The sequence below is a fragment of the Pseudopodoces humilis genome, chromosome 2 (genome assembly GCF_049639895.1).
Source record: "Pseudopodoces humilis isolate 2021_Gansu_Grassland_sample_001 chromosome 2, ASM4963989v1, whole genome shotgun sequence".
In the NCBI taxonomy this organism is placed as follows: Eukaryota; Metazoa; Chordata; class Aves; order Passeriformes; family Paridae; genus Pseudopodoces; species Pseudopodoces humilis.
The window spans coordinates 39,058,504-39,085,549 of record NC_142201.1 but is presented as its reverse complement, the minus strand read 5'-3'; the positions used below and the strand labels follow the sequence as shown (position 1 = coordinate 39,085,549).

The 27,046-nt window shown below is 40.9% G+C and overlaps 1 protein-coding gene across 3 annotated transcripts; it reads right to left on the bottom strand.

The window, feature by feature from the left end:
* SLC15A1 (solute carrier family 15 member 1) lies at positions 1 to 27,046 on the bottom strand. 3 transcript variants are annotated; one of them, XM_088051209.1, is made up of 24 exons: positions 26,926 to 26,983; positions 23,566 to 23,588; positions 20,779 to 20,949; positions 20,533 to 20,617; positions 20,308 to 20,449; positions 17,452 to 17,571; positions 17,182 to 17,281; positions 16,832 to 16,922; positions 14,873 to 14,956; positions 13,751 to 13,833; positions 11,201 to 11,287; positions 10,122 to 10,211; positions 8,850 to 8,894; positions 8,720 to 8,749; positions 8,509 to 8,597; positions 7,177 to 7,258; positions 6,293 to 6,418; positions 4,863 to 5,012; positions 4,403 to 4,452; positions 3,663 to 3,773; positions 3,422 to 3,518; positions 2,832 to 2,978; positions 1,884 to 1,991; positions 1 to 899 (listed from the first exon to the last, which is right to left on the bottom strand). In XM_088051209.1, exons 4-24 carry the CDS (start codon positions 20,537 to 20,539, stop codon positions 711 to 713), a joined length of 2,028 nt encoding a protein of 675 aa, XP_087907335.1. In that variant the 5' UTR covers positions 20,540 to 20,617; positions 20,779 to 20,949; positions 23,566 to 23,588; positions 26,926 to 26,983; the 3' UTR covers positions 1 to 710. The 3 variants fall into 3 exon arrangements, with proteins under 3 accessions (XP_087907335.1, XP_014118806.1, XP_087907337.1); XM_014263331.2 differs by lacking the exon at positions 20,779 to 20,949 and having other exon boundaries at positions 26,926 to 27,046; XM_088051211.1 differs by lacking the exons at positions 23,566 to 23,588; positions 26,926 to 26,983 and adding an exon at positions 21,878 to 21,945.

Sequence of the window (27,046 nt, the reverse complement as noted above, 5' to 3'; positions counted from 1 at the left end):
TTCTTAAAACACTTTCCTTATTTTATTATAACACAGGTTTTATTGCTCTTGCTTGTTCCAAAGGTCATTTGCCATTATCAGTTTACCTGAGTGGACACTTCTAATATTAATTAAAGACATAACAGGAGTTAAATGGTTAGTGAACAGGCAGATAAGGCATTATATTACAGTGCACATCCAGGTTACTTAGAACACAGACAATATTTTAATCTGATCACTTGCCAGAGCTTTGCTCCCATTATCTCTAAGGAAGGACAAAAGAATTTAAGGCACATGTGACCTGCTGCTTTCAAGTAACAGTGATGCTAGAGAGATCATGCAAAGAGCTTGGCTTCGATTGCTGTTTCTTGACAAGTCTTGTTTCTTTCACGATATAAAATTGAAATACAGTATAAAAATACATCTTCTCAAAGGGTCCAATAGTTCCAAGTCTAACTTCAATATTCTAATGCTATAATATTTATGATTGAGGTACATTTAGAGTGCAAATTCTGCTGGAGTTTCTTGAGGATATCACATTCAGTACAAGAGAAACTAATATTTTCCTATTGCTTCCCTAGTGAGGCTGCACTTTAAGTTAAAACAGTTTTGCTTAATGTCTCCCACAAGACACGTAATCCAGAAGTGTTATGACTGATACCCTGACTCATCTGACTGCAAGAGAGTCAATGGGATTTCCATGATTTACAAACACTCCTTGGATACAGCGTTTACATTCGAGAATCAGCTTCTGCTGCCTTTTCATTGTCATCTTGATCCTTCTTCTCTTTTTCCTTTTCTTCCTCACTGAGCTGGGCTTCAATCTCATTCGGATCAATATAGGTATAAAAAGAAGCCATAATAGCAAAAATGATGCAAACTACCAACAGCAGGGCAGCGAACAGCACATACTCTGCCCACTGTAAAAAAAAAAAAAGAAAAAGCAGAATTTACCCACCAATATTCATTTGTCAAGAGTATTACACCATTTTAGTATTTTCAGGAAGTAAACTTAGAATAAGAAATTTGGTATACACAACAGGTATCATAGGGCTTAAAGGACTAAGAATTAATTAAGCATATAATGCATATTAAAGCAACTCAGAATTAAAGCTCTTTCAGCATTCCTCTCTATACTGAAAAGACAAAAATTCTGTGAATGCTGAAAAATTCTGCAATCTCCTTTTCCCAGAAGAAATGGGAATTGCATGAAAGACTGAGAAGGAAACTCAGCCCCTTCCTTTTGGTCAGATAATCTCACTCTAAACCAGGCTAGCACTGATTCTGCTTCCACTTAGAGATTTTTACTGCTGATCTAGTGACCACAAATGTGGGCAGAGATCAAGACCAGAAACTCTACCTGAGAAGTCTCAACATCTGTTTCATGCTCTTTCTGATTTAATTTAGTTGAAACAGGGGACTACCAGAGCTATTTCAGAGAAAAGCTCCTCCTTCTCTCACAAAGCCATTTTAATTCCCTATGGAGCACCACTAATAAATAGAAAGTCTTGCAGAACTGTTCTTCACCAGGACAGCCACAGTTTCTATGCCCCAAAGAATAAGGTTTGAAACCAAGGGAGTCAGAAGGGGTACGACAAGGCTGTGGTGTGCAGGTGAAGCAATTAACAGAACTTTGGTAGGTTTTAATTCCATTCATGCAGAATTTCAGCTTGAAACTTCACAGACTTTCTACGCCAAGAGAAGAAATTTACTGCAGAGATGCTAGAAACTGCTGCTTGCAAGAAAAGGAGCCTGTCAGCAAGAGTTAAGGATGGCAAACAACAGAAAAGTAGAAACCTTTGCTGAAAACCTGTTTGTATTACCTGCCACGGTTCCCCCCGGATTACAACTGCTTTCTCACAGCGTACCTACCATAAGAGCACACCTACTACAGGCATGCTTACCTGCTCTTTGATTGTGGATGCCCCAGTCACAATCAGGACAATTATGTTACCAACAGCCACAGTCAGCAGCCATCCTGCCTGCAGCACTGACTTCATGTTAGACGGGGCCTGTAGAGACAGACATTTGAGTTTTGGTGGTGTCACTCATTTTCTGATGCATTTACTGCATTCTTCACCTTACTGTTTTTCTCTGCAGGGAAGAAGATTTCATGGTTTGGTGGTTTTGGTGGTGACTGGGGCTTTTTGTATATTTATTTTTTGACATCAAAAATTGCTAGAGAGCTAAACAGGTCTGGAGAAGGCTTTGAGGAGCGAGAAACCACTAGCACACTAACTATAACACCTTTTATTTTATACACACTAACAGTAACTAACAGGCATATTTTACACCTCAGGAACACGTGGCACACATGACATGAAGAAATTGAGTGCATCACCTAGCAAACCACACCTCACAACATTTCCATCACTGCAGTTTCTAGATTCTGAATTAAGAAATACACACAGCTAATAAACTGGAGTCAGAAGACAAAGGAATTAAAAGTGTATAACTACACACTAATAAAAGGCTAACAAAAAGGCTCTATGGAGTAAACTGGTGTGGAGATAAAGTGCCAGTACTTCCTCATTTTATATTTGAGAGCTCTCCAGTTCGGTTTTACCGTAACAGAACTGTTGCACTCATTTTCAGTGGAAAGTCACATATGAGAAGGAAATTTGAGGACTGGCAGTCAAGTCTTCAAATTATATAATTCAGCAGAGCTTAATGGAAAACACCAAATCCTAGTGAAACAGGGCCAACTTGCATCAGCCTATACAAGCCTTCTAGGAGCTGTGAGGGACATAGCTGCTCAAAACAGCAGCACAAAACCACTGCTTAAACAGCAATACATCATGGAAGATCTTAACTTGCACCAAGATTCTGAGCACAACAAGAAGAATACCTACCTGTGAGTATGAAAACTCCAGCCCACTGACAGAGAACAGTACTTCTGCGCATGTAAGAAGAAAATACTGAGGGATCTGCCAAGCCATATGGACTGTATTTGGTGCCACATCTTCAAAGTAATTTATGCTAAGTTTGTTTTTAACACACTGGAAATTCAAATACCATGTTAGGAATAATAATAATGAGTGTGCACAGTTAAGGCATTCTAAGCAGTTCTATAGTCATAGAGAAAGTTCAGTGTAAATAACAAATATTGCATATGAAGCACTGAATACCTGGTTATAAAGTATAGCTTTTTTACAGCAGACTTCAAGCAAATCTGTAGTGTCTAACAGGGCTAAAGATTTAAGGCCATTACTGGTGATCATGAATTCTTGCATTATGTTATTATCATAACCATCATTATTCTTATAGTTAACAACAGCTTTATGTCCTGTTTAAGATACCAGAATTTTACCAAATATACTTAAAAACAAGAGGAAATAAAAGGATTAAAGATGAGAGGAATAATTCTAAAAGTGTTTTTTTAAATTAAAGTATCAACATGGAAAGAAATTCTATATTCTCCATCTAAAAAGTGGCAACTCACATTATCAACTGAAATGGTATAGACACCACCATATCCAAATTTCTTTGAAAGAACTTCACAGTGGATCCCAGGCGCTGAAGTACTAATGTTATATAACCTGAAAAAGAAAATACCCAAACCGACACTTCAGAGCATAGGTGCAGTCAATTGTGTGTATTAGATATTTTTAAAAAGCTCCGTGCTCTTTTCCCAAGGACAAGTATGTCTAGGAGATTAAATTAGGATAAAGGAAAGTGCTTACCAGTCTGGTTTTGAAACTTCACTGTAATTACTGACAGAAAGAGGATCCAGTTCTCCAAAATCTGTGTTATCCATAGAAATATTGACAGCAATATTTAAATTGTTTATGAACCTTTAAAATGGAAGAGTGATTAAATATGACACAAAACATGCGTAAGACAAAAAATACAGGCTTTACTTTTAATTATATATTGGCAGTACAAGTATCAAGTCTCCCCATTTAATGCCTTTTTTTTTAATCAATTAACATTTTGGAAAAAATTCTAAATCTCCTAGAAACGTAGGAAATACAAAAAGCCAGTTAGACCTCCATCAGCCCACTGCCTTAGCAGAATATCAAAAGTGAGCTGCTACTACATCCAGTGGGTAATGCATCTGCAAGTGGGAGATGTAGAAGAAAAGCAGAGAGGGGAGAAGTAGGAGGATGCCTCTTATCCAAGATTTAAAAGGAGGCATAGATATGTAATCCATGCTATTTGTCCAATAAAAAAAAATCTAGGCACTGGAATGAAGCATACACTTCCAATTTTAGCTAAATTTTACCCAAAGCAGGTGTGCAAGATAACTTCAGTAAATCATGACTCAGAAGTTATCCCATCCCCTAAAACATCAAGGGATGTGTCCAGCAAGAAGCGAGTTCCTACAGTATAGAAACCTACACTTCAACAAGAAGAGTCCACCCAAAGACAGACTGAAAAGAGAGTCACACTACTGTCAAAATTTAGACAAGAAAAACTGTACCTGACGAGACTTTTTCCTTTTGCTGGTTTTGACTTGACGTTGTCGTGTATCTGGTGGAAGAGCTCATTATCAAAATATGTTATTGTCATCAGAGAACAGCTTAAATATGCACTGTTACACAGCAGTGGGAATTAACAGAGGCTTCAGAGCAGGACTCCAGACTTTCCTCTTTAGGATCCTACTAGCACACACGTCTACTAGAAAACACTGTATGACCAAACATCTAAGTCTTGGTGAAAGGGTAGTTGTCAAGGTACATAATAAATTGGTAATTTTTTTCAAAGAACATCCTGGTACATCGCTGCAGCACACTAGTCTTACAGGTACAGCAGAGACAAGGAAAGACAGAAAACAAGATAAAGGAGAAAAGCTATCCATAGTTTGTCCTCTTATCCTCACATGCTCCACACAGATAGTTGTCAAAACATTGATTTATATCTTAAGAAATAAGCAGACTTACCAAATTAGAATTGATGTCTGTTGGACCCCATTTAAATGCCAGTGTGTAGCGTTCTTCCTTTAGCAGCTCCAAAGGCTCAGTTTTATTTAGAGTTGAAGAATTTATATGTAATGATTGCAGCTTAGAAGTCTCAAATGTCAAGTAGCCAGTCTACAAAGACAAATTGCCATGGATTTCTGTGTAACTGCATATTTGTTTAGACTTTTGAGAGAATGTTATGGGCCCTTGAGAGGGTCAGAAGTTTACATGTTACTTCTGAAGTACCAGAGATCATGAACATCTCCTAACTTTAATTTTCAATCCATTTTCTAAATCAAGCGTTAATTCCATTTAATCATTAATTTTTATTAATTTAATTTGTTACATAAGCTTTAAAGTTACATGAGCTTCCTACAAGCATTATGGAATAGCGGTTGGATTTTCCTATTTCTTGCTCCAGATAAATCTTACCATAACCACCAAGTAAAATTCTATTTAGCCACAGAGGTAGAACTAGCATTAAGATGCGATGCAGTATTTTCCAAAAAGCAGAAGTGACATGTTTTAATCAACATAAAATACTTAAAACAATAATAAGCATATTGGTGCTACACTAAAATAGGCCCTTTATTTTATAGGATTATCAAAAGCACTTTATAATCCACATCTGGATGATAAAGTGTCAATAATAGGGAATAGAGCATTCTATACCTTTCATTTTCAGGTATGTACCATGGTCACATCAATTCCCTATCATTATAAAGTTTGGGTGCCTTTATCTTCTCCTTGCAGCTCTGTTTCCATGTGAGGAAATTTGGAGGAGGTTGGAATAGGATCTCTCCTCTTAAAGGGAAACAGAACTGCAGGCTATCAGAAAACACACTTTCTAAGACCTTTTATCAAAAACATCCATCAGAGCCACCACATTTTGCTGTCAATAGAACTAGCAATGCTCTGCTGTATTAGAACCTGAAAAAGTTCTTTGGCAGCAAAATCTGAAGCCTAATGTGTGATGTAGCCACAGAAGGAGCTCCTTGTTTGGGTAAGTCATCCCTCACAGTAATAGCAGCAACTCGCTTGAGCTGTACATTTCCTGAAGGAAGGGGTTGCTTTTAGGTAATGGAACCTTTTTAACAAGAGTGAAATTTTCAACTAGTTCCATGTCATTGTTAAGTTTATGAAAGTTTCTTGGAAAAAAACCTACTCTTGTCAAAACAAAGTAGTAATACTTCAAATATCGACATAGTTACCATTTCTTCAGTCACTGTGTTTTCAGTAACAATTCATTCCACAATACAAAAAGAAATCATTAAAATTATTAGAGTAAAGAAGTCCTAGAAAATAATCAATTTTGAACCATTACTTAAGAGTCACACTGACTTGCACTATAAGATTTTTTTTTAGCTTAATTAATTTAAATTATTTAAGATTTCATATCTGCCTTTACTTACTGCCTCATTAGGTGCTATAGTCACATTCTGAAGTTGAGGCTGGAACTGAACTGTTGCTGCAACTGCACCCAGATTTATTAATTTGATTTGAGTTTGCCCAGCTGCAGGGAAAACTGGATAGGTTTTCTACAGGACAGACAAAAAAAAGTAAAATCAGTCCCCTAGGTCACCTGGAAAAAAAATTATAATTACTGTTATCTTTATTATTTCATGTTGAAGATTAGTATTTGCCTGCTGATCTGTGATTGTCTGAAAGGTGAAACTTGAATCAGTTTTTCTTACTAGTCTCACAAGTTGCCTTAGGAAAGAAGTCTCTCATCCACAACAGACACCTCTAGATAGCTGTTCAGATCTTGGGATGCAATGGATCGCCACCCAGAGGTGTTGCCAATATCCCAGCTACAGGGGAAAGCTTCATCTTGTTCAGGCATGGCACCTCCTTTTGGGGCAAGGAAGGTTAGGGGAGACAAATTCTTCTTTCAACAAGTGTCATCTTTGCTCCTGCTGTGATGACACTTCCCAGACTGTCACACTTTACCTCCATTCTAAATATCATAAGAGGTTGAACATACAAAGCAGCCCTCTGGTAGGGCAAGCATCTGGTTTTCTGCTTTTAGTCTCAGTTTAAAGACTGAGGTTGTTTTTAATGAATGATTTGTATTAACTGCCATGTGATGTTTTGCAGGATGGTGTTTGTTGCTAGATAATTTTACTACACTAACCACAGTACTGCAGTATATTTCCCCTCCCTCTACTTATCTATGCTTATATGATTGGCTCCAAATTTAGGAGTCTTGGTTCATTTTTCCCTTAAACACACCTTTATTTTTCCTGAATTAACAGCTAAATATTAATAGTAAATACTCACACGTGGCTGAACTTACATCAATTTGAACTTGCACAAGGGCAGAAGCAACAAAAGCCATAGAGGCAAGGAACATCCCCACAGTCATCTTCTTCAGGGCCCTGTTACAACAAAAGACATGTGAGATTTAAAAGAAGTGCCAATTCAAAGCTTCAGCTGCTTGTTTTTTCTTTCCACTCTGGGAGACTCAAATGGCCAAACCAGCACATTATCACCATTTGAAGGGCTGATATTATTACAGAAAGTGTTCTACTAAGCTGGGTACCTCTCAATTCATAGTTACATTATCAGGAAATACATCTTTCCTGCAGCATCTTAATAACCTGTTACTCTGCATCTGCTGGGCTCAAACATTGTCTGACCATGATTATTAGGTTCCTGAAAAAAAAAAATCTGTTTTTGCAGGAAGAAAAAACTCAATCCAATACAGTTGTTAGCTGTAAAACAAGAAAGAGATAAGAAGATATGCCTTTAAAAAAAGAGTAACAACTTGTCTTCATATTGCTATGCTTAAATAAGATTGAACAAAAGCCATCAGGGAAATTTGTTGAATTAGTAGACATCTACTAGCATGCAGTTAAGCTGTAAGGATAGATTTAGATAGATAGGTATTTAAATAGATATATGTCATTTGTGGCATCATTTATCCAGTGTAGAATATCCACAAATGAATGACAATGTTTCCAGCACAGCACACACCCTAGATTTTTCACAGCTCTACAGAAAAACACAGTACAGTATTGCACCTTAGCTTGCAAATACAGTATTGCACCTTAGCTCTCCGAAAATTGTTTTAAGAACTGTATTCTATTCTGCCTCTCCAAGCACTCTTGCAACTGCTAGCCATTTCATTACCAACATTGAAAAACAATGTGAAATGACCCCCAAAGCTCCACCTAGAAGGATCCAGTGAGAGCCAGACTCCTAACTGAGACTGAAGGGGAGACGTCTTGTGTCTCAGTTGCTTTTAAGCCCAAAACATGACAAATGCTAAGGATCTAAGTTGCATTTCTACCTCTTATTCTTCAAGAAGGAGAGGGGGTAGACATAGGCAATATGGAAAACAACCAAGATAATCTCTCCTGAAATCAAAAGATTTTGTCCTTAACTGAAAAACATTGTTTCTCTTCTATCAGATTCTCCTCTACCAATCTGTGGTGCTTCTACATACCATTTGCAGTATTATGTGTTTTTTATATTTTAATTTCTTTAAAATATTAAACCATTTAAAATACACTTCTATTTCATCCTTAGCTGAATGCTTGCTCTTGTTACATAAGGGCTGGAAGAGCCAGTTAAAGAAACCACTAAAATGAGCCTCTGTTGAAGTCAGATAATGACATAAACTTACGTAAAATTCAGCTTGCATTTCTTGATTAAAGGATAAACCAAAGAATCTACAACTGGGACCATTATAACAATCAGGATTGGATTCACAATCTAGGGAAGATAAACATGAGAAAAAAGTTAAGTCTTTTTCAAAGTGTTTTTTTTAAGTAAAGGGCAATATGTATATAATCTTTCAGAAGTACTTGAAATTGGTAGATAGAAAATTAATGTACCTGCATTTGGTCTGGTTGAATTTGAAAACCCTGGTGAAGAAAAAAAAGAAACCGTTTTTAATATTGTGACACCAAATAAATGGGCCTGAAAAGTGTTAATTAAGAAAAAAAATAATAAAAAGTAACCTACAAAATCCCCGTTCATTACTGCGGCTTGCAGTGTCCATCTTGACCCCTAAATAAGAGAAGAAAAATTAGTTGTCACAGTAAACCAATGTTCTAAAGCTCCTTATGAATTGTTTTCGTAAGTGTAGGGTTGGAAAGGCATGCAATATAACAAAAAGTAAATCTAACTTGCTATGGGAGTACTCTGCAATGTAAACCTTTGAACAAAGTGAGCCTCATGGCCCATTCCACTTCATTTACTTTTATTGTAAAATACAGCAGACAATAACTTAGATGCAGAAATCAGCTGGAGAGAGGGCAGGGCCATGCTGTGTGGGGCACTGCCGTGTGCTGGGCACAGAAGCCACCCCCAGGGCCCCTGTGCTGCTGGCCTGAGCCCAAACAGCCCACACATCCCACTCATCCATCCTTCCTTCACACAGCCTTGACCTGCCTGGAGCCTTCAGCCCCAAAAACCTGCCTGTAGCTGGGATAAGTGGGGCAGACTTTAGGCCTGAGCCCAGCATGAGACAAGAAGGCTGCTGTTGCATCTTCAGCCACCCACGACAAGGCACTGTCAGAGATATTACCCATGGAATGTGTATTGAGCTCTGAATTTCATAGCAGAGCTGCCTAAGTGTCACAGGTCACATTGACAGCTAGAGCTCACAGGCACTGGACTAAAGCACTAGGATACAGGGAGTCTGGTCCAAACTTCCTACCATCTGACTTGGATAAGACTTTCAACCCCTGGTTCTCTCAAGCATCTTCCTATAATTCATACTTCAGTGCTTAACTATGAACGCTGCTTTTGTGAGTCTTGAGCACCCAGTCACTAAGTGAATGGGAATTGCAGGCCTATACTTCTGCTTGAATGTGTGAGGTAGTTACAACAAGGTGTGAGTGATTAAGCAAACTGGCACCCAGATCATTTAAACCCTGGTTCTCCAGCTCATTTACACTAGGACCCTAAATTTCATCTGACAACTGACAATTGAAGGAACATTAGCACTAAGAAAGCTTTAAATTATGGTGTCATCCATCCCCCAAGTCCTATGCTGATACAAGATTTGGAGAGGCTTCAGTCACTGAATCTGTCCTGGCTATACGCAGATAAACTGAGATTTCTCCTGGCTTGTACTGACATGACTCAGTGACTACCCTTTCGCAATAAAACCAGGATAAAGAATTTGTTTTTCTCCACACTCCCACAGGCACCTTTTATGTCTGGTGACTTCAGAGTATGTAGACACACATGGTACAACTGCAATTACCAAGCCAAACAATTTCTATTTACCTGCTGGTCAAAAACTGCCCAGAACATGGGGAGAGGGATGTAAAGGAAAAGCACCCTCAATACCATCTTTGTCTGAGCAATCAGTCGTTTCTGCAGAAAATAAAAATCACACAAGAGGAATTGGTTTAAAAAAGGAAGGGGGAAAAAAAGGAGACAGTTTCAGACTGCTGCTATCATCACAGCAACAGACAAGGACCCGTCATGTAATGTTTACCCACACATTAAAGCTTGCATGTTGTAGGTACATCTGATGATCTCTGTTAAAATAGTACAAAGTCTGCTCGTGTGCGTGGGAAGGGCTGCTGGTTAAAGGTGACTGATACCAGAGAGACTTGGGCCTCTTTGCATGTATACTGATGGCAACACGGGATTCATCACTAATTGCCATGTTATTTTTCTAGGAAGGGGACATTTGAATGACAGGCAACTGAGGAATTTCACATACAAACATAGCATACAGGCAAAAGGAAAATAAAGGTGACAGGCGAAGGTTTGTGCTGCCATTGGCAACAGGCCAGAGTGGATAGAAGGCAAGGGATGAGTTGGGAACTATGGGATACAAGGTTTTGAGAGTCATGGTAAGAAATTGTACTGAGGCTGGAGGGGATGCAGTGTTTACCCACTTAAACTGAAATTCCAAAGCACAATTCTGATACTTCATTCCAAGACAAGTATTATGGCCCTGTGCATTAACCATTACAGGCAGCATCATTCCCCCTTTCCCCTCTGCAGCCATGAGATATAGGAAGTAGAGAAGGAAAGATAATACTTGCTATTTTCCTAACAAAAAATCGTAAATGTTTGTATTTGTTTGGCAAGGGAAAGTCTTTTTTTCATTTCCCTTGAAAGGCTATGATTATTACACAGAGCACTGAGTCACACAGCTCTGCTTTCTCCCACAGCAGCTGAGGAGATAATCTGCAATGTCAGAAGAGCACTGAGGTTTGGCCAGATCAGCTACTGAATGATGGAAAAGCCCAAAACTATTTGCCCAGTGCATGAGGCAGTGGATCAGAGCAGACAGAAAGAAGCTGAGGGTCAGGGGATGTCACGGCACAGGAGGGTCCCCCAGTACTTACATCATACTTCTCACTTGCCCAGTCCAGCCAGTGCTCTCTCTTGGGGAACTCCTTGCTGCGATGCCGAAACCTGTTTTTAATGGCAAACTGAGGAGAGACAGAATTATGTTTAATGGTGCTACAAACATTTGAAATGTAATAAATTGTTTTGTCATTAGAGAAGATGATCCTGGCTTCTCGTGTTCAGAGGGCACTAAAGGTGACCTGACTTTGGTTAACCACTCCTATCATCTAGGGGAACGTTGTTTTTAAGGCCTCACACTGCATATCCAGAAGAGCATGCACTTGGGGTTAGACGGACCAAACACCTCAGAGCAGTCTCTCCCAATGTGGATTGCTGTGAGGAGCTGGAAGCTGCCTTCTTCAGACTTATGTACAACAGTAAATAGAGTAGGGTCATATGCATAGGCTTGCAGAGCTGAATGGCCGTGGAAGTACATTTTACTATGAGAAGCTCCATCTTGTGGATATGTCTCACACCTTGACACTGAATATACACAAATATGGTCCCAAAGAACTCCTAAGATTCTCTGCATGGAATAATATGCACAAGCTGGGCCTTAGGAGCAGCACTTTAAGCAATGGCCAAAGTCAGCTGCAAAGATTTTGTTTTGACAGTGCTTACAAGACAGGCAATAGGCTGAGCTGTATAAAGCTGGCAGATCCATAGGGATGTGTTCATTTGGCACAGCCTGATTTTTTGGTAATGGGGGAGTGCCACAGCTTCCACCATATCTGGCAGATCCAATCTCTGATGGCTCTAAAGATGGACACGCTGCTGGCCCAATTTGAGAGGCTGGTAACACCTCTGTGATGATATATTTAATGAGAAAATCAAAACAGTGCACATACAGTTGTTTTCCTCAGAGGTGGCGAGGTGCCATGTCGGTGCTGCCCGCAGCAATACACTAGCTCGGCGTGGCCCCTGCCTTACTGCCCCTAACTAACAATGCTGAGAGCAAAAAAGGGAGGGGAGGTGGCAGCAGCTTCTCCTTCCCAGCACCCCACACGAAGAGACATTAAATAGCACCAGCGCCATGGCAGCTGCCAGTACGTGCACAATAGTGGCAGGACCTCCTGGCCAGAGCAGAAGCATAACAAGTGATTTCCCAAAGCAGAACCTAGATGAGATCAACTTCTCTGTGCTGCAGGATCCTGCAACAATCTTTGAATTACTGGAACTTGTTGACAATGGTACCACAAGGAACATTTTTCTTCTAGTCAGAGAAGAGACAGAAGTGAGGGCAGGAGGTGAAACAACATGGCAACACCAAGGTCAGTGGAGAAGAAAGAGGAGGAGGAAGTGCTTCAAGCATTGGAGCCAAGATTCCCCTGCAAGCCATGGTGAGGACTATGGTAAAGCAAACTGAAATCCACAGGGGATGCAGAGATCCACTCACAGCCCATGGGGAAAGTGCTTATGCCAGAGCGGGTGAATGTTAGAGAAAACTGAGGTCTAGTGGGAGACCTGAAAAGAGAGAGAGAGGGCCCCTGGCTCCCAGAGATAGAAAGAGAGAGCCCTTGATTCCAAACTAGAACAGCCTGTCCTTAAAAGACTGCACCCCGTGAATGAGCAACCCATGCCACAACAATTTTGGGATGACTGTTTGCCTGTGGGAGGGACGCCACAGCATAGCAGAAAAAAGACCCCTCTCTAAGGGAACAGAAAAAGATCTCAAATGATAAAATGACCAAGTCCTCCTGCACTGCCACAGAGAAGGAGAGAGGGGCTGGGGGGCAAAAAAATGGGTTTTATAAGCTTATCTTTGCTTCCTGTTGTCCTCCTCTGACTCTGTTGATAGTAAATTTATTTTATACCTATAGATTTGAACTGGTTTTGGCCTTGGAGTGGATTTTTTTCCCAGTCCTTGTCTCAAGTCATGAGCCCTTCATTGATCTTTTTCCCTCTCCTTTGCCCAACTGTACCCAAAAAAGCTAAGCAAACTACTCTCATGGGTGCCTGGCGTTTGGCCAATGCCAAATTACAATGGAGAATGAAGAAACTCGTACATGAATAAATATTATCTCTAAGTTGAGGCACTTCAACGTTGGGACATGCTGTGTGATTCATGTGGATTCCACTCCTTCCCTTGCAGGATCACACTGATGTGCAGCTCCCTGAACTTCCTTAACACAGTGGGGATCAATAAACCTCTGCATTGTAAATAACATTCTTTTAATTAGTAATAAGGTTTTGTTGATAAAATGTACTAGTAGCTCTGCTCTTGACTCAGCTTAAGGCATGCTCGTCTCTTTCTGCATAAAGGTGCACAAATGCGGAAGGAATGATTCCCAAAAATTGGGATAAGCTTTTATATAACACAGATACCTTATTTTGTTTCTATATAGATTCTGTATAAATCCACATAAAAATCAAGATATGCATATAAAGACAGTTGAAATCTGGAGGTGTCAGTAAGAAGCCTTCTGTAATAAAGTAAAATACTTAGAAACTTCCCTCATATTAAGACAGATTTCTGATTTAGGCACGTTTACAGAACAGTTTTAAGAATTGCTGCCAGGGGTTTGGGGAATGTAAGCAGTACTTACTCCAACACATTTGGAAACTTCAAGCATTATATTTCCTTGTGGTTTAACTTTCTTGTACATTTTGCTTCCAATTATGAACACAACTACAATATGCAAACAGAAACCAAAAGCAACTCAGGATTAAATTAAAATAGTGGCAAATAATTTGGTATGGAAACTAAGTCAAGGAGTTAATCAGGGTGGGAATAAGGCTCCTAAGAAGCAACACAACTTTCTATTCACATGCTATCATACTGTAAGAACAATCAAATCGATACCATCAGACTGCTTCTATTCAAGACAAAAAACTAAATCTGGAAACTCTTACAGTAAGTGCTCATTGGGAGGTTAGGTTGAGTGAGGGGTGGTCAAAAGAAAGGCAATTTAGGACCTTGACTCTGGCCTTGCTGTAGGGGCTTCGTTTCAGGAGTTCAGGATGCTACAGCTCACATCATGCAGGCTCTGCCTGAACTGCAGGACTCGCCAAGGTGTCCTCTGCTCCCAGGCCCAGGCACATTGCTCAGCCTCATCATCCCACATGCAGGGCAGGACACAGGAAAACCCCACAGCCCCCATCCAACCTGGGCTGGGCTCATGGGCAAGGCTCCCTGGTAGCCAGGTGGGCTCAAAGGACAAGGACCATGAGGGATATTGTAATACCTAATGTCACCCCCTGTTTCTTGGTCAACAATGCAAGTGCTTGGGAAGTACTGACATATCAAGTATGGGATTTCTCCAGTGCAGGGACAATTACCTCATACAGTTTATAATCCTGGACTAGAGATACTGTCCAAAACACATATTTTCTGAGAATTCTTACCCCACATTCAAAAGATCTATTTGTACACACCAGTAATCCAAGAAATATAGGCAGTAATTTACATAATGTACAGAATTCAAAGATATAATCATACCTCACCCCAGCCCCATCTGACACTCCTTGTAAATCAATCTCTTCTGTAAAAGTGTGTACTTTGGATTAATCCCACCCACCTCCCACCCAAGAAAAAAATTTAAGTCAAAAATTGCAGAAATGATCAGGTAGTAGACGTTAATACCTGGAGGTTTCTATCACATTTTCATTATTCTGAGATGGTTATCATCTAATTACCGAGGCAACAGGATGGCAAGAGATTCACCTACCCAAGGCAACAGCCATGAGGATAGCAGGGACTCCAAAAGCGAGTGGGTAACATTCCTGTTTGGTATGAATGCCACACTCTGAAGCTGAAATAAAAAGTAGCATCAAATAAAAGTCCCAGTCAGCACTGCTGATGTTTTCCACATGGTTTCTGTTCTTTGCATTCACTGTTAACTCACGGGAGAACAACAAACCTGTCTGCTGACATCCTTGGAGTGGAGGATCAGTATCCAACTTATCTTTTATTATAGGAAAGGGGAATTATGTGTCACAGAAGGGTTTGAGTTGGAAGGGACCTCAGGGGAATCATCCAGCCCAATGCTCTGCTCAGCTAGGGCTACTTGGAAGCAGCTGTCTAGGACTGTGTCCAGATGGCTTTTGAGTGTCTCCACAGATGGAGACTCCACAACTTCTCTGGGCAACCTGTTCCATTTCTTGGTCACCCTCAGAGTGAAAAAGTGTTTCCTGATGTTCAGAGGGAGCCTGTGTTTCAGTTTGTGTCCATTGTCTCTTGATCTGACACTGGATACCACTGAGGAAAGCCTAACTCTGTCCTCTTCACACTTTCTCATCAGGTATTTTTATCCTTTGATAATATATATGTCCCCTTTTCCTTCTCCAGCCCAAACAGTCTAATGCCTCTCAGGATATTCTCACAGGAAATTTGCATCTAGTTTTACACTGAGACATGAAGAATTACACTAGAAGGGTCAAAAACATGTCTTTAGTGAGAAAGGAACTAGATTACAGAAGTTTTGGGCCAAGTTCGTAAAGATTCTAGTAATGTAGGTCCAGCTTGTTGAAAAAAAATCCCAGTCACCAGCCCCCTCCCCTTCTTGGTGTTAGTCATAGATTTGACTCTATTGACTTTAAGGCACACATCCTTAAGGGATGCTCTGAGTACAAACATAGCTACTTGCAGTATAAAATAAAAGACTAAACAAAATTACTACATTCTTTACCATACTTCTTCTAAGAGGAATATTAAAGAGTATTGTTTGGAAAATAATGTTAGCTTGCAGATAATTAATGTCTTGATTTAGTTGTGTTTGTCTTTTGTTTAACCTCTACAGGATATAACAGTTTATCACTTCCCTCACCTCAATTTGTCATTTTTTTCCCCAAGGTATTTTTCACCCTGAATCAGCACGGAAGTAAACCACATGCTGCACCTTATGCGTCTCTACTTCCTGTTTTGGGAAAGGGTAGAATTTTTCATTAAACAAACATCTAAAACTCTTCTACAGAGTCTTTTCCAGTCAAGAAATCCAAAGGCCAGAAGTTCAGCCCAGTGTTTTGGGTTATTCCAGAATTCACATGCTGTTTCCTTGCTTTTGACTAAAGCAGCCTTCTGAAACTGCTGGCAAATGCCTCCACAAAGCACCATCTGTGCAAGCTTGCCACAGAAATCCATTTACATATAGGTTAGCAAATTGCTGGGTTTTGTTTAGGATCATGCTAATCTTTACAAGCAAAAGAGAACAAAACTTTCTCATTTAACAATGTGAAAAATTATTTACTTTTTTACATAGATTAATATATTCCTACATGCATAGATTATTCTGTACATAGCATGGGCACCCTTCCAGAGAAGAAGGCTCTCTCTCCCTTCCTTTCTCAGGAAGCAATACAATTCTTTCTAGTGTGATAGTTTTAAAAGTATTGGAAGAAGTGACACATTTGTACCTTTGTGGAATTAAAACGTGCATTAGGCATGCAAACTGCTACTTCCAGCATGTCTTTTCAGATCTAGTTCTTCTGATCCTAAAGGCAATTGTGGTTTTCAACTGGCTTGTTTTTGAGAGTACCTCATCTCTGAGAAGACAGATGATACACAGAAGACTATTTGCTAGATAACCCCAGTGTGTCAGAGAACAGAACTTTAAATTAAACCTAACTGGACTACAATCCAACCCTCCTTTTCTGGTGTTCAACAATTGTCAACAAACATGTGACCTTACCTCTGATAGTTGGAGTGACTAGAGTAGATAAGAGACTTCCAGCATTAATGGACAAATAAAAAAGAGAGAAGAAGGTACTTCTTTGCTTTTCCTACAGTAAAAACAGAAAGATGTTTAGAAAGGTTTAGCCACAACCACATTGATGAGCCTGAATAAAAAAATCAGCACCTCCGATTCAAAGTTCAAGACAAATAATTAACTAGCTCCTTCTTCAGCTCCTCAGGAAAACCCTGCAGTAATGCACCTGTCTAAACATGTATATTATTAGAATAATAGTCAATTTTATTAGAATAATAGTCAAACATCAGATAGAGTATCTGTATAACTGAAAATCTGAAAGACATTGTTACCTGATCATCTTCAAATTGATCTCCACCAAATGCTGACACACAAGGTTTGATCCCACCAGTACCGAGGGCAATAAGGATTAAGCCAATCATGGACAGAGCACTGGAACAAGGGGGAAAAGTAAAAAAATTAAAAAAAAATGTGTTAGTTCTTAAAGCATACATAATAGACTGGTCAAAAGAGAGTTGAAATTCAAGTAGCATAAATTTAAGTTGTCCCATCCTCCATCAGCCTGGGAAAAAAAAAAAATAAACGTGTACAAGGTAACTCACACATTCACTGCTATATGATCAGGAGAGCCATCCTGGTTCTGATCCGTCAGGTCACTTATGGAGCCCACAGACAGCACTACCTGCCCAATCGCATAGACAATGGACAGGTAGAGAATGGTCCTGTTGTCAAGAGAGGAGATACATTTCCTTAGACATGCTAACACAATTATACACAGATAATTACACAGCTAATGCAGACTTTTGCTTACTTTAAGGATTCCTGGTAATGAAAAAAAAATAACAGATACAAGTTTATGAACTGAACGTGTCAGAAGCTACTATAAAAATCTGGCCACACGCCACTGGCACAATATTTCTATTCTTTTTATTATTATTACTCTAGGTAGCCTTTAAAGCCTTTAAGTCTTGCTTTAGGTAGCAAGTCAAGATAACAAATGGATTCTATGGGTATCACCAGGTCACAGGAAATAAATATCATCAGTGGTTGCCTTTTTAATGACCAACTCAGGAATGGCATTTTCATATTTTTTATATGCTGAATGGACTGCTCTGCAACACTGAAATATGAAATTTACACTGATTTAAGTATCATTAAACATTCACTGTTATTTTATATTTCTGTTGCAGGGGTAAAGAAAAAAGAAAAATCAAAAATCTGCTTCAAACATAGAAAATCCCCTGAAATACTTTGTGAACCAGAACACTATACCACCACCCTCTTGGCTGTAAGCGTATCAACATTTTTATGCTCGGATCTGAATGAGAGCAACAGCAAAGAGTGCAGGCTGCAAGCTTTCAGCCTGACTTCCTCTGCCAGGAGGTGTCTAGGATGACAGTATGCATAATTACCAGTGCCCCCCACCCCAGCTTTAGGCTCCAATCCTCTTTTCTGTAAGTAAAAATGTGTTCTATTTTGACTTTGTTGGACCTTAAGTATACAGCTGTAGTTTAACCCATGTTCACTTGTGTCCTTGGGTGGGCCTCTGTTCAATAGGCACGGACAGAGGTCTCCAGTTTGGAGGAAAATCAGAAGAAACACAATGCAATGTTGTGAAATTATTTAAAAACCCTGTTTCCAGGAGTAGTCCCAAACCCAGAGCAAGGCCTAACAACGAAGGACAATTCTCAAAGACCTAGAACAATCCAACTATTGGACATAGGCAAGAGATCCTCAAAGCAAGCTTGGAGCAGCACCCTGACACAAGAGGCACATTGACCAAGTTCCCCTCACTTTAAAACAAGGTTTCTCTGACTTAAAATTGCCCTCACCTGTAGCAGAGTAAAAAAAAAAAAAAATCTATAAAGTGGGGCAATGAGGTGCTGTTTAATGGTATTTAATAGACACAGATTAATAGGGTTTTTTTTAATAGTGCTTCTGTGGAGTTACTTTAATTACCTGATAACCTGGGAAAAACTTCCCTATTGAAGTTGAACCTGAACTGATCAGGAGAGAAACTTCTGGGTTTTATTTGTGAGTCTTATAAACACACTGCAAAGACTTGCATAATTGGCACTGCACTGTTGGCACACAATTAAAAAAGTAACTGTGATTTCTGTACTATTTTCCCCAAGAAATTCACATAGAATGATATGTGAGAAGGTCCCACCATGCTCCTTGACAGACATTGCACAAAGTACATGGACTGTGGAAGACTGGAGTCTCTCCTTTCAGAGTGCTTAACAGTGTTTGGGTAACCTCCTCTTCCTCTTGTCATCATGGATTTTTAAAAATTTCTTGTTTAAGCCTTTCTTGTGTCTCCTTGCTGCATTTTTGGGTGTTAAACCCTAATGGTGTATCCTAAAACATTCTCTTGTTTAAGCCATCTTAACAAGCTCCTGTTTAAGGTCTGGGCCTTTCAGTTGTGGCACTGGCATATCCAAGGAGAACCAAAGGAGAAGAGATGCAAGGTCTGCAAAGTTTCATCTTGATAAAACAAGTAAAAGCCAAAATAAATTTTAAAAAATAAACCCCAGCATCTAGACAAGCGAATGCACAATGTATTTAGGCTGCAATCTGTTAAGACATCCAGCTAGTTGCAGTGAGTTTGCACTGCTGAGAGCAGCTGCACAGAGCACACAGGGCAATGGTCACAGCCCTGGGCTCCCAGGGACTGTCCCTACAGCGGAAGAAGACAGTGCAGCTGACTGCACAGCACATCTCTAATCTCTGGGAGACCTTTGGCAAGTCCACTTACATTCATGACTCATAACCCTCCATAAAATCTTTAATGTGCTTTGTTTCAGGCAAAGTAAACACTTTTAAAATCAAAGCATCAGGAAAGGAGAGGGAGATAAAGCTGTTGGAAATAATCTGGTTACATCTCAAACCACTTCAGTGGTAATATCCCAGCCAGCTAGCCCGCAGCTAAAGATACAGAAGACATTATTTAGAGAAAGAATTGCTACTCAGTAAGACCCCTCACTGATCTGTCAATTCTGAAATCACATAATATTTCAAAACTTATTCTAAGGCCCAGTTAACACCAGATAACAGAGTAATTCACTATTTCATCAGCCACTTGCCACAGATAAAAGACTGTCCTATGTAATTACAATCCCCAGTATCTATTTTCACAGCTTGGTGAATACTCTTTGATTCACTTAAATTTTGTCCAGGTGAGAGGAAAAACATGCAGCATGCTGAGAAAGCATGTTACCACCCTTAACCAGCTAACAGAACTGGAACATTTGTTAATTCACAGTGCAGTTTCAAGTTTGAGCTGAATCAATTAAAACCTCAAGCTTTGGTGAAATAAAAAAACTCCACTGTCCTGGAGTAGTCAACACTAACTCTGAAGCTGCTGTTCACAGCAGTAGTTTTAGGTGATGGTTTAAGTAATACTGATTTCAGGTGAGCATTCAAGATCTTTGGTTGCTTTCTGAGGAAGCACTCACTTGAACTTTCCCAGCCAAGAGTCTGCAATGACTGCTCCAAGGATCGGCGTCAAGTAACACAGAGCAACAAATGCATGGTAGATGGCAGTGGCAAAGTTATCTCCCCAGAGTAGGAAACGGGTGAAATACAAAGTGAGTACAGCTGTAGGAAGAACAACAAAACAACAGGTTACAAAGCCAAGTCAGGCCTGGATATTGCTCAGCACAAGTAGACAAGGGACATACCTTTCATGCCATAGTAGGAGAACCGCTCGCAGAACTCATTGATGACAATGAAGAAAATGCTCAAAGGGAAGCCAAAGCAGAGCACCTGGAGGCAAGAGACAATGTGAGCTGAGAGCTGTGCAACCCAGACCAACACTCTTCACTGCAACCCACAGCTTAAGCAAGCTCAACATGGAGTCAGTGGGAGTGGGTAGGTACTCAGGGCCCAGAGGCTGCACAGGCTTCTGCAGGATGACAGTAGTTTACCTGAACCAAGACTCAGTTCTCACTTTCCTCTCTTGGTCCCCAGAGGTCTGCACACTTCTCATTTGCCCTTAGCAACAGACCTTTAGCAATGCTAGAAATGACCTTCAAGTGTTGCACTATGCATATTTGAGGTCTCCAGCACTTCACCCTTACAGCAATCTTGATTGGTATCTAAAAATATGCAAAAAGCCAATATTTTTGGAAAAACAAAAAAACAAAACCCAAAGCCAACCAAAAACGCTCAGTGCCAAACCCCTGCAGCATACCAGTTAGAAGCTTGGGACTATTTTTAAGCACCTGTAATTAAAACAAATAAACATTTAAACTTTTCATTCAAGCAAATCTCTCAGGAAAACTCCTTATTCTTAAAAATTCTCTGCTTGATGAAAACTCCTTAATTTCTTCAGACTTGATAATAGAACGGACTTTATTCCTAACCTAAAATGGCATGGCTTTGGCTGCCAGATTCACTGAGCCTTCACCTGCTGCAACTGGCAGCAGTCCATGGTCATCACCATGCAGTTCTTGCCATTGAGACAATGGTTAAAAAGCATACATCAGGCGCAAATCTGATATGCTCACTAGAGCTGGAAGTTTAACTTCTGACCACCTACTTGTCTTCATGGAGTGGATGAATATATGATATAATTTCTATTAAAATTAATGGGGATGCAATTTAAACATAATCCTCCCTTTTAATATTTTTTTTATGGGTGTAATCCTGCAAGTAGCAAAAAATCAGATTTTAAAGACATTTCCAAACATTCCAGAGGCAAAACAGTTCTTTTCCATGCTCAAGTTTAATTTAAAAATTACATTGTTTGGATTGCAAAAGTTTAGGAATTAAACTAATCTTTATTTTGTGTGAAACAGGATGAAGTTAACTTTGCAGATCAAAAGGAAAAAAACTTAGAGAGGGAAATCATGCCTGACACAAGCAAATTGGAGAGCCAGTGTCTCCAGCAAAGCCTCAACAAACAACACAACACTTGGAGACTTGGGTGCTACAACAGGCTTTTTTGGGGAATCCTGCAAAAGAGATGAAAATAAGAGAGTGGCAGAAGCATTGCTGACTGATCTGACTCAGTCATAAGGATACCTGAGCAGTGTTGACCTTTGTTTGCAGAACCAGGAACATACTGCATCTCCTACCCGTGGTTTAATAAGCAGGCTGCAGAGGAAGAACCCAATCTCAACTGAGGCAAGTGCCAGGTGGGACTCTTCTAGCTTTAGAGCACACAGATTTTGAATCCTAAATATAAAATTGTTGCTCTTGAGTTACCACATCCTCCATGGGCAGAAAGAGGTGTCTCCAGAGAAAGACTATTCACATGTATCCCAAAATTTGCTAAAGTTCACTTGAAGTTGCCCATTTCCTACAGCTGAAGACAGCAGGAAGTTTGGACAACTTATTCCCAGCTTAGACACCGGTGTTGGTGGGCTGGAGTTCACACAGAAGAATGCTCTGTGCCCTGTCCACACTGCATTCCCCTAAGCTATGAAAATGGTCATAGGATGGAGAGCCACACACTGAAGTTTTGGTTCAGCACACATTAAGTTAGTTACTGAAACAGTAACCCAGTGTGACTTGTATTTGGGAATAGCCCAGATGGAGAGTAGAGAATGTCTGTTCCTGAAGCAGAACAAAGACCTCCCCATGTCTGTCCCGTCTACACAGATGAAAAGAAGGACAGAGCAGTCCTGGCCTAGGAACTGGTGGGACTCATCTCCACCTGAATTTCCAAAAAAGAAAAATTTCCAGAAAACCTCACTAAATTATTTTTGACCATATGGTGTTCTCACAAACTTCTCCAATGTTTTGCCATCAGCCTCCTCAAGACCTTACTCTTTAGGAGGGTGTTACTTGCTGGTCTGGGGAGGTCACAATCCAGCAAGGCTAGATTTTTGTTTTGAGCCGCTAGTGCTTCTGTGCCTGCTGGAGCTGTCCTGCATTCCCATACTGGCACAGCAGCCACTGGTGGGTTTTTCGTGGCTGCCCCCAAACTGGAGGCAGTCTGCATGTCACAGCTGGAGCTGAGCATGGACATGCGAGGGAAAGCTACTGGGTCTTTCCCAGATGACATTCCTTCTGTTTTCCAAAGATGCTACAAGCAAGAAGAGGCTATGCAATTAATCCTTGCTAATACATGATGTGTACTTGTCTTTGTTTTGCACTGTACTGACCTCTGTTACAGTATTCATATGCCCATACACACATCTACCAAAACCTTTTCTGTTGTTACCCTCATTAGTCAGGAAGCACCAGATAGATCTACCACCAAAAAGGTAACCTGAAGGTTAGGTTTTATAATGCTTTCTGTAACCTTGCCCTGCCCTGGGGTTGCCGCTATCCTTCTGCACAGCTTTGACTTTTTCTGCTGAGGAAAAGTCTGTGGAGTAAAACCTTGCAAGATAAGAAATGCAAAGGCAGAAGTAGGGTTGCTGAGACACATGTCATTACACAGTTCAAAGATTCAAGAGCAGTGGATGATAACACAGACACAAGAAGGATGGGCTCCAGGGACCAATCTCCTCCCTACAAATGTCTGCTCAGTCAGCAGAGACTCTTCAGAGATTTTATCAAGGTGGTAAGCAAACTAATGCTTAGCTGGAATTTAATAAATTACTAAGCTGCTTTTGCACACGTTGACCAGTAAGTCATTATTGTATACATTTAATGTATGTTTATAGGGTGATTTTTATTTTGGACACTGCTAGTATTACCAAAACAATGTAACCCAAAGAGAGTCAGTAGAGCAACTTTTTATGAGGGAAAACAATACTTACTGACTTGCCGGTAGTTTTTCCACCTGTGGACAGAAAAAACAAAAAAGTTAATGGCAACTAATAAGTAATAGTCTCTTAAAACCAATGGAAGATCCAAAAAAGGTTTAACTCCAATACATATTGAAATATAAACACAGTACTGGTTAGGGTGAGTAAATTTTTCAGTTTATTAAAGGGAGACTTTTCATAGTTTTTAGGCAAAACTTCCCTTGATAGCCTTTGGTTTTTCAGAGTGTGCATAAACTCATACACTCCCAGGAGAAGCTCAAAGGGACTGACGAGTTAAAGCATCCATCCCATGGCTGCTCACCATACATCATTCAAGGTGGTGGTAAACCAGCCACCCACAGATGATGCATCCTGTTATAACTCACCCTTGGGGATGTTACTTTAAAGGTAAGTCAGGATTAAAGAATAGACTCGAGATGCCCTGTCAGGGATGGAGGTCAAGTCCTGAAAAGGGACTTATAGGGGACTGAATATACAGCCCCAACAGAGTGATCCTCTTCAGCAGGCATTCCCATAACCTGAATATTAACCTGGGAAGATGTGGAAGCACAGGGATGTCCCACTGAGGGCAGCAAGAACAGACAGCTGCTTGCTGCCCTGAAGTCACTTCCAGCTGCTCTTGGCAGGCCCTCTACCCCTGGCAGCACTCCAAGAAGAGCCCTGCAAGGCTTCCTCGGCTCAGGAGACAGGCTTGAAGGCTGAGCTTTCACTGTGTCAGATAAAGGCCCCGTGCCCACATAGTGGATGTCAACATTTTCCATGAAATCACATGAGCAAGCTCATTATCATTAAGATAAGACCAAGTACAAGATGTGAACTTTGAAATCCCTGCTTGTAAATCAAGACAGCCCATAATACATCTCTATAAGAAAAGCATGTTTGTGAAAATCATTGTTTAGTCCATAGTTCACCATAGATGAAAACAGCTGACACCAACTGTTTGAAACAATACTAAGTCAAGTAATCTTCAGAAATCACTAAAACACATTATTCCGATTCTTTCCTTCACTGCTGTGGACAAGGACCTTCACAACAGAGACAGCAGTACTATGCAGGTGATTCAAGAATATATTTTCCTAGAGAGCAAGCAACATTCTGAAAGTGCTAACACACCCAGTTCTAGGCACATGCAGGTACACGAGTTATTAAAGTTATCGGTAATGTCCCTTCCACAACCCACATGAGCACACACACAGAAGGATATCAAAGTGTCAGCAATAGCCCTTCTTCTCCTTGGTTATTTCCACTCGTTGGCCTTTCCAGCATATGTGTATCACACTGCCAGTTTTTTATGATATGTACAGAGAAAAACAGTTTAGGCAGCTCACTCCTGGCTCGTAGCTAAGCCATGGGCAAAAAATATTTAGGATCTGGTTGTTAGTTGGATTTGGGTTTTTTTCCGCTTTCCTCATGGCAAAAGTATCACCTCTGCAAGAAACCTTACACAGAAGACACCAACAGAGGCATTTTTTTTCAGACAACATTGTCCAACTTCAATATTTAAGAGACACAATTCTTTCTAAACATCTTGATTTTACCCTTCTATTCTCGTTTTAAAGAGAGGGTTGGGGAAACTCCAGATAGCATTAAAGCAAATCTTTCAACACAGGCACCTAAACTGAGGTCTCCACTGTCAGGCAGCTTCAGGGTTTGACCTACAAAGCACCATTTTACATCATTTTCAGTGATAAATCTAAAGTTTGCTAGCTGCACGTTGGAGCAATCCCTCTTTGGGGCAACCTTCAGTCCCTCTTATTCTTTCCCCACAAAGAATGACCTACAGAACTGCTCATTTTCACCACAAAATATTGAAGAGCTCCACATTTTTCAATATAAAGCTCTAAACAGTTGTGCACTTTGTATTCCCTTAAGACATTTCATAAATTAAAAAAAAAAAAGAAAGGAAAGTCAACAGCCACTCGGTTCTTGGCTTCAGCACCATGTTTAAATAATTATCAATGGGCCATTCTCTCCTTCCCAGCCTTGCAGATCAGATGGGGCAGGCTTATAGCTCCAAGCCCTTCCCACCAATGTGGTTCTTTCCCTGCAGACACAGAGATGTAGTGGATGCTGCAGCTCTTGCAGCTCACAGGCCCGTGACACAAGATGGGAGCACATTGCCTTGCTCCATGCAACCCTGCCTGGATGAAATGCTTCCTGTCCGTGGCCACAATAAATCTGTGCACACCCACACTGTCACCTAGGATGTTTCTGGCTCCAGAGCAAGCCTACAGTCCTGACACCTGACTTTGGGGCACAGACAAGCCTACTGCCTCTGCTCCCTGGAGCAGCCCTACAGCACCTTCACAAGGATGCCACTACTGTCAGGACATCCCCCTCCAGGAGTCCCTGCTTCAACACCTTGCTATTCCAGAAATACACCCACACAGAAACTATCCAAGCAAACCCATAAAGCAGCAAGCCTGATACTAAATGAGCAGACACAGCTGCATCCCATTTCTTTCTCTTCACAGAGCTATCACCATTTTCTTGGTTGTCTGCCCAAGCCAACAAGACCCCTGGCAGCACCACTGACATGTCCTGCCTGCTCATTAGTACGGTTGTTTGTCCCCAGAACACAGATTAGCTTGCTGAAGATGCAATGGCACTTTCTTGGGTTGGTTTTTTTGGGGGATGGAGGGTGGGCATTTCAGGTTCCTTCCCTGTGTGAGACAAGGTTTCCCCAGCCCACAGACTGCTTGCTATGAGAGACACCAATGTACTCAGACACTGCAGGACCAAAGGTCTAACAAAAGACAATGGAGAGATACATCACAAAAAAGTTGCTTTTGTACCTCTACTATTCAGCATTCCAGTTTAGAAAATTCCTGAGGATTAATTAGGTAAATGGATTCTGCCCTTATCTGAATCTTCCAGCTGTGTATCTTTGTAGTCAAAAAACACTAGGTCAACCCTAGGCAAATACTCTCGATGAAAAAGCATTATTTAGCACCTCCAAGGAACACCACATTTAATTTGTGCTCAGCTCTCAAGCTCCACATGCCTTAAAAGCGTAGTGTAGGATAAACCTCACCGGCCAGGGGCTCAGCTCACAGAGCTTACAGAGCCCGAGGCACCACCGCTCGGCTCTCACTCGGGTTTCAAGGCAGGGTCGTATAAACCAGCATAGAGCATTGCCAGAGGGAGAGCTGCCCCGAAGGATGGGGGAGAGTAGAGACTTCCTCAGGCCGACACCGAGCAGTGTGTCAGCACTCCAGCTCCCAGCCGGGCACGATCCCCCGGCGCGGAGGGGAGCGGCCGGAGGGATGCTCATCCCGGGCCGGCATCCCTCCCGCGGGCCGGGCACCGCCACCCGCTCGGGGCTGCCCCGGCCCACACCGCCACACCTACCCATGTCGCCGGCGCTGTCCTGCTGGAGCGCTCAGAGCCGAAAGTCAGGAGGAAGGCAGGGAAAGAGGGAAGGAAGCTGCCGGGGGCGGCCGGGCTTTAAGCGCGGCGGCGGGGCCCCGCC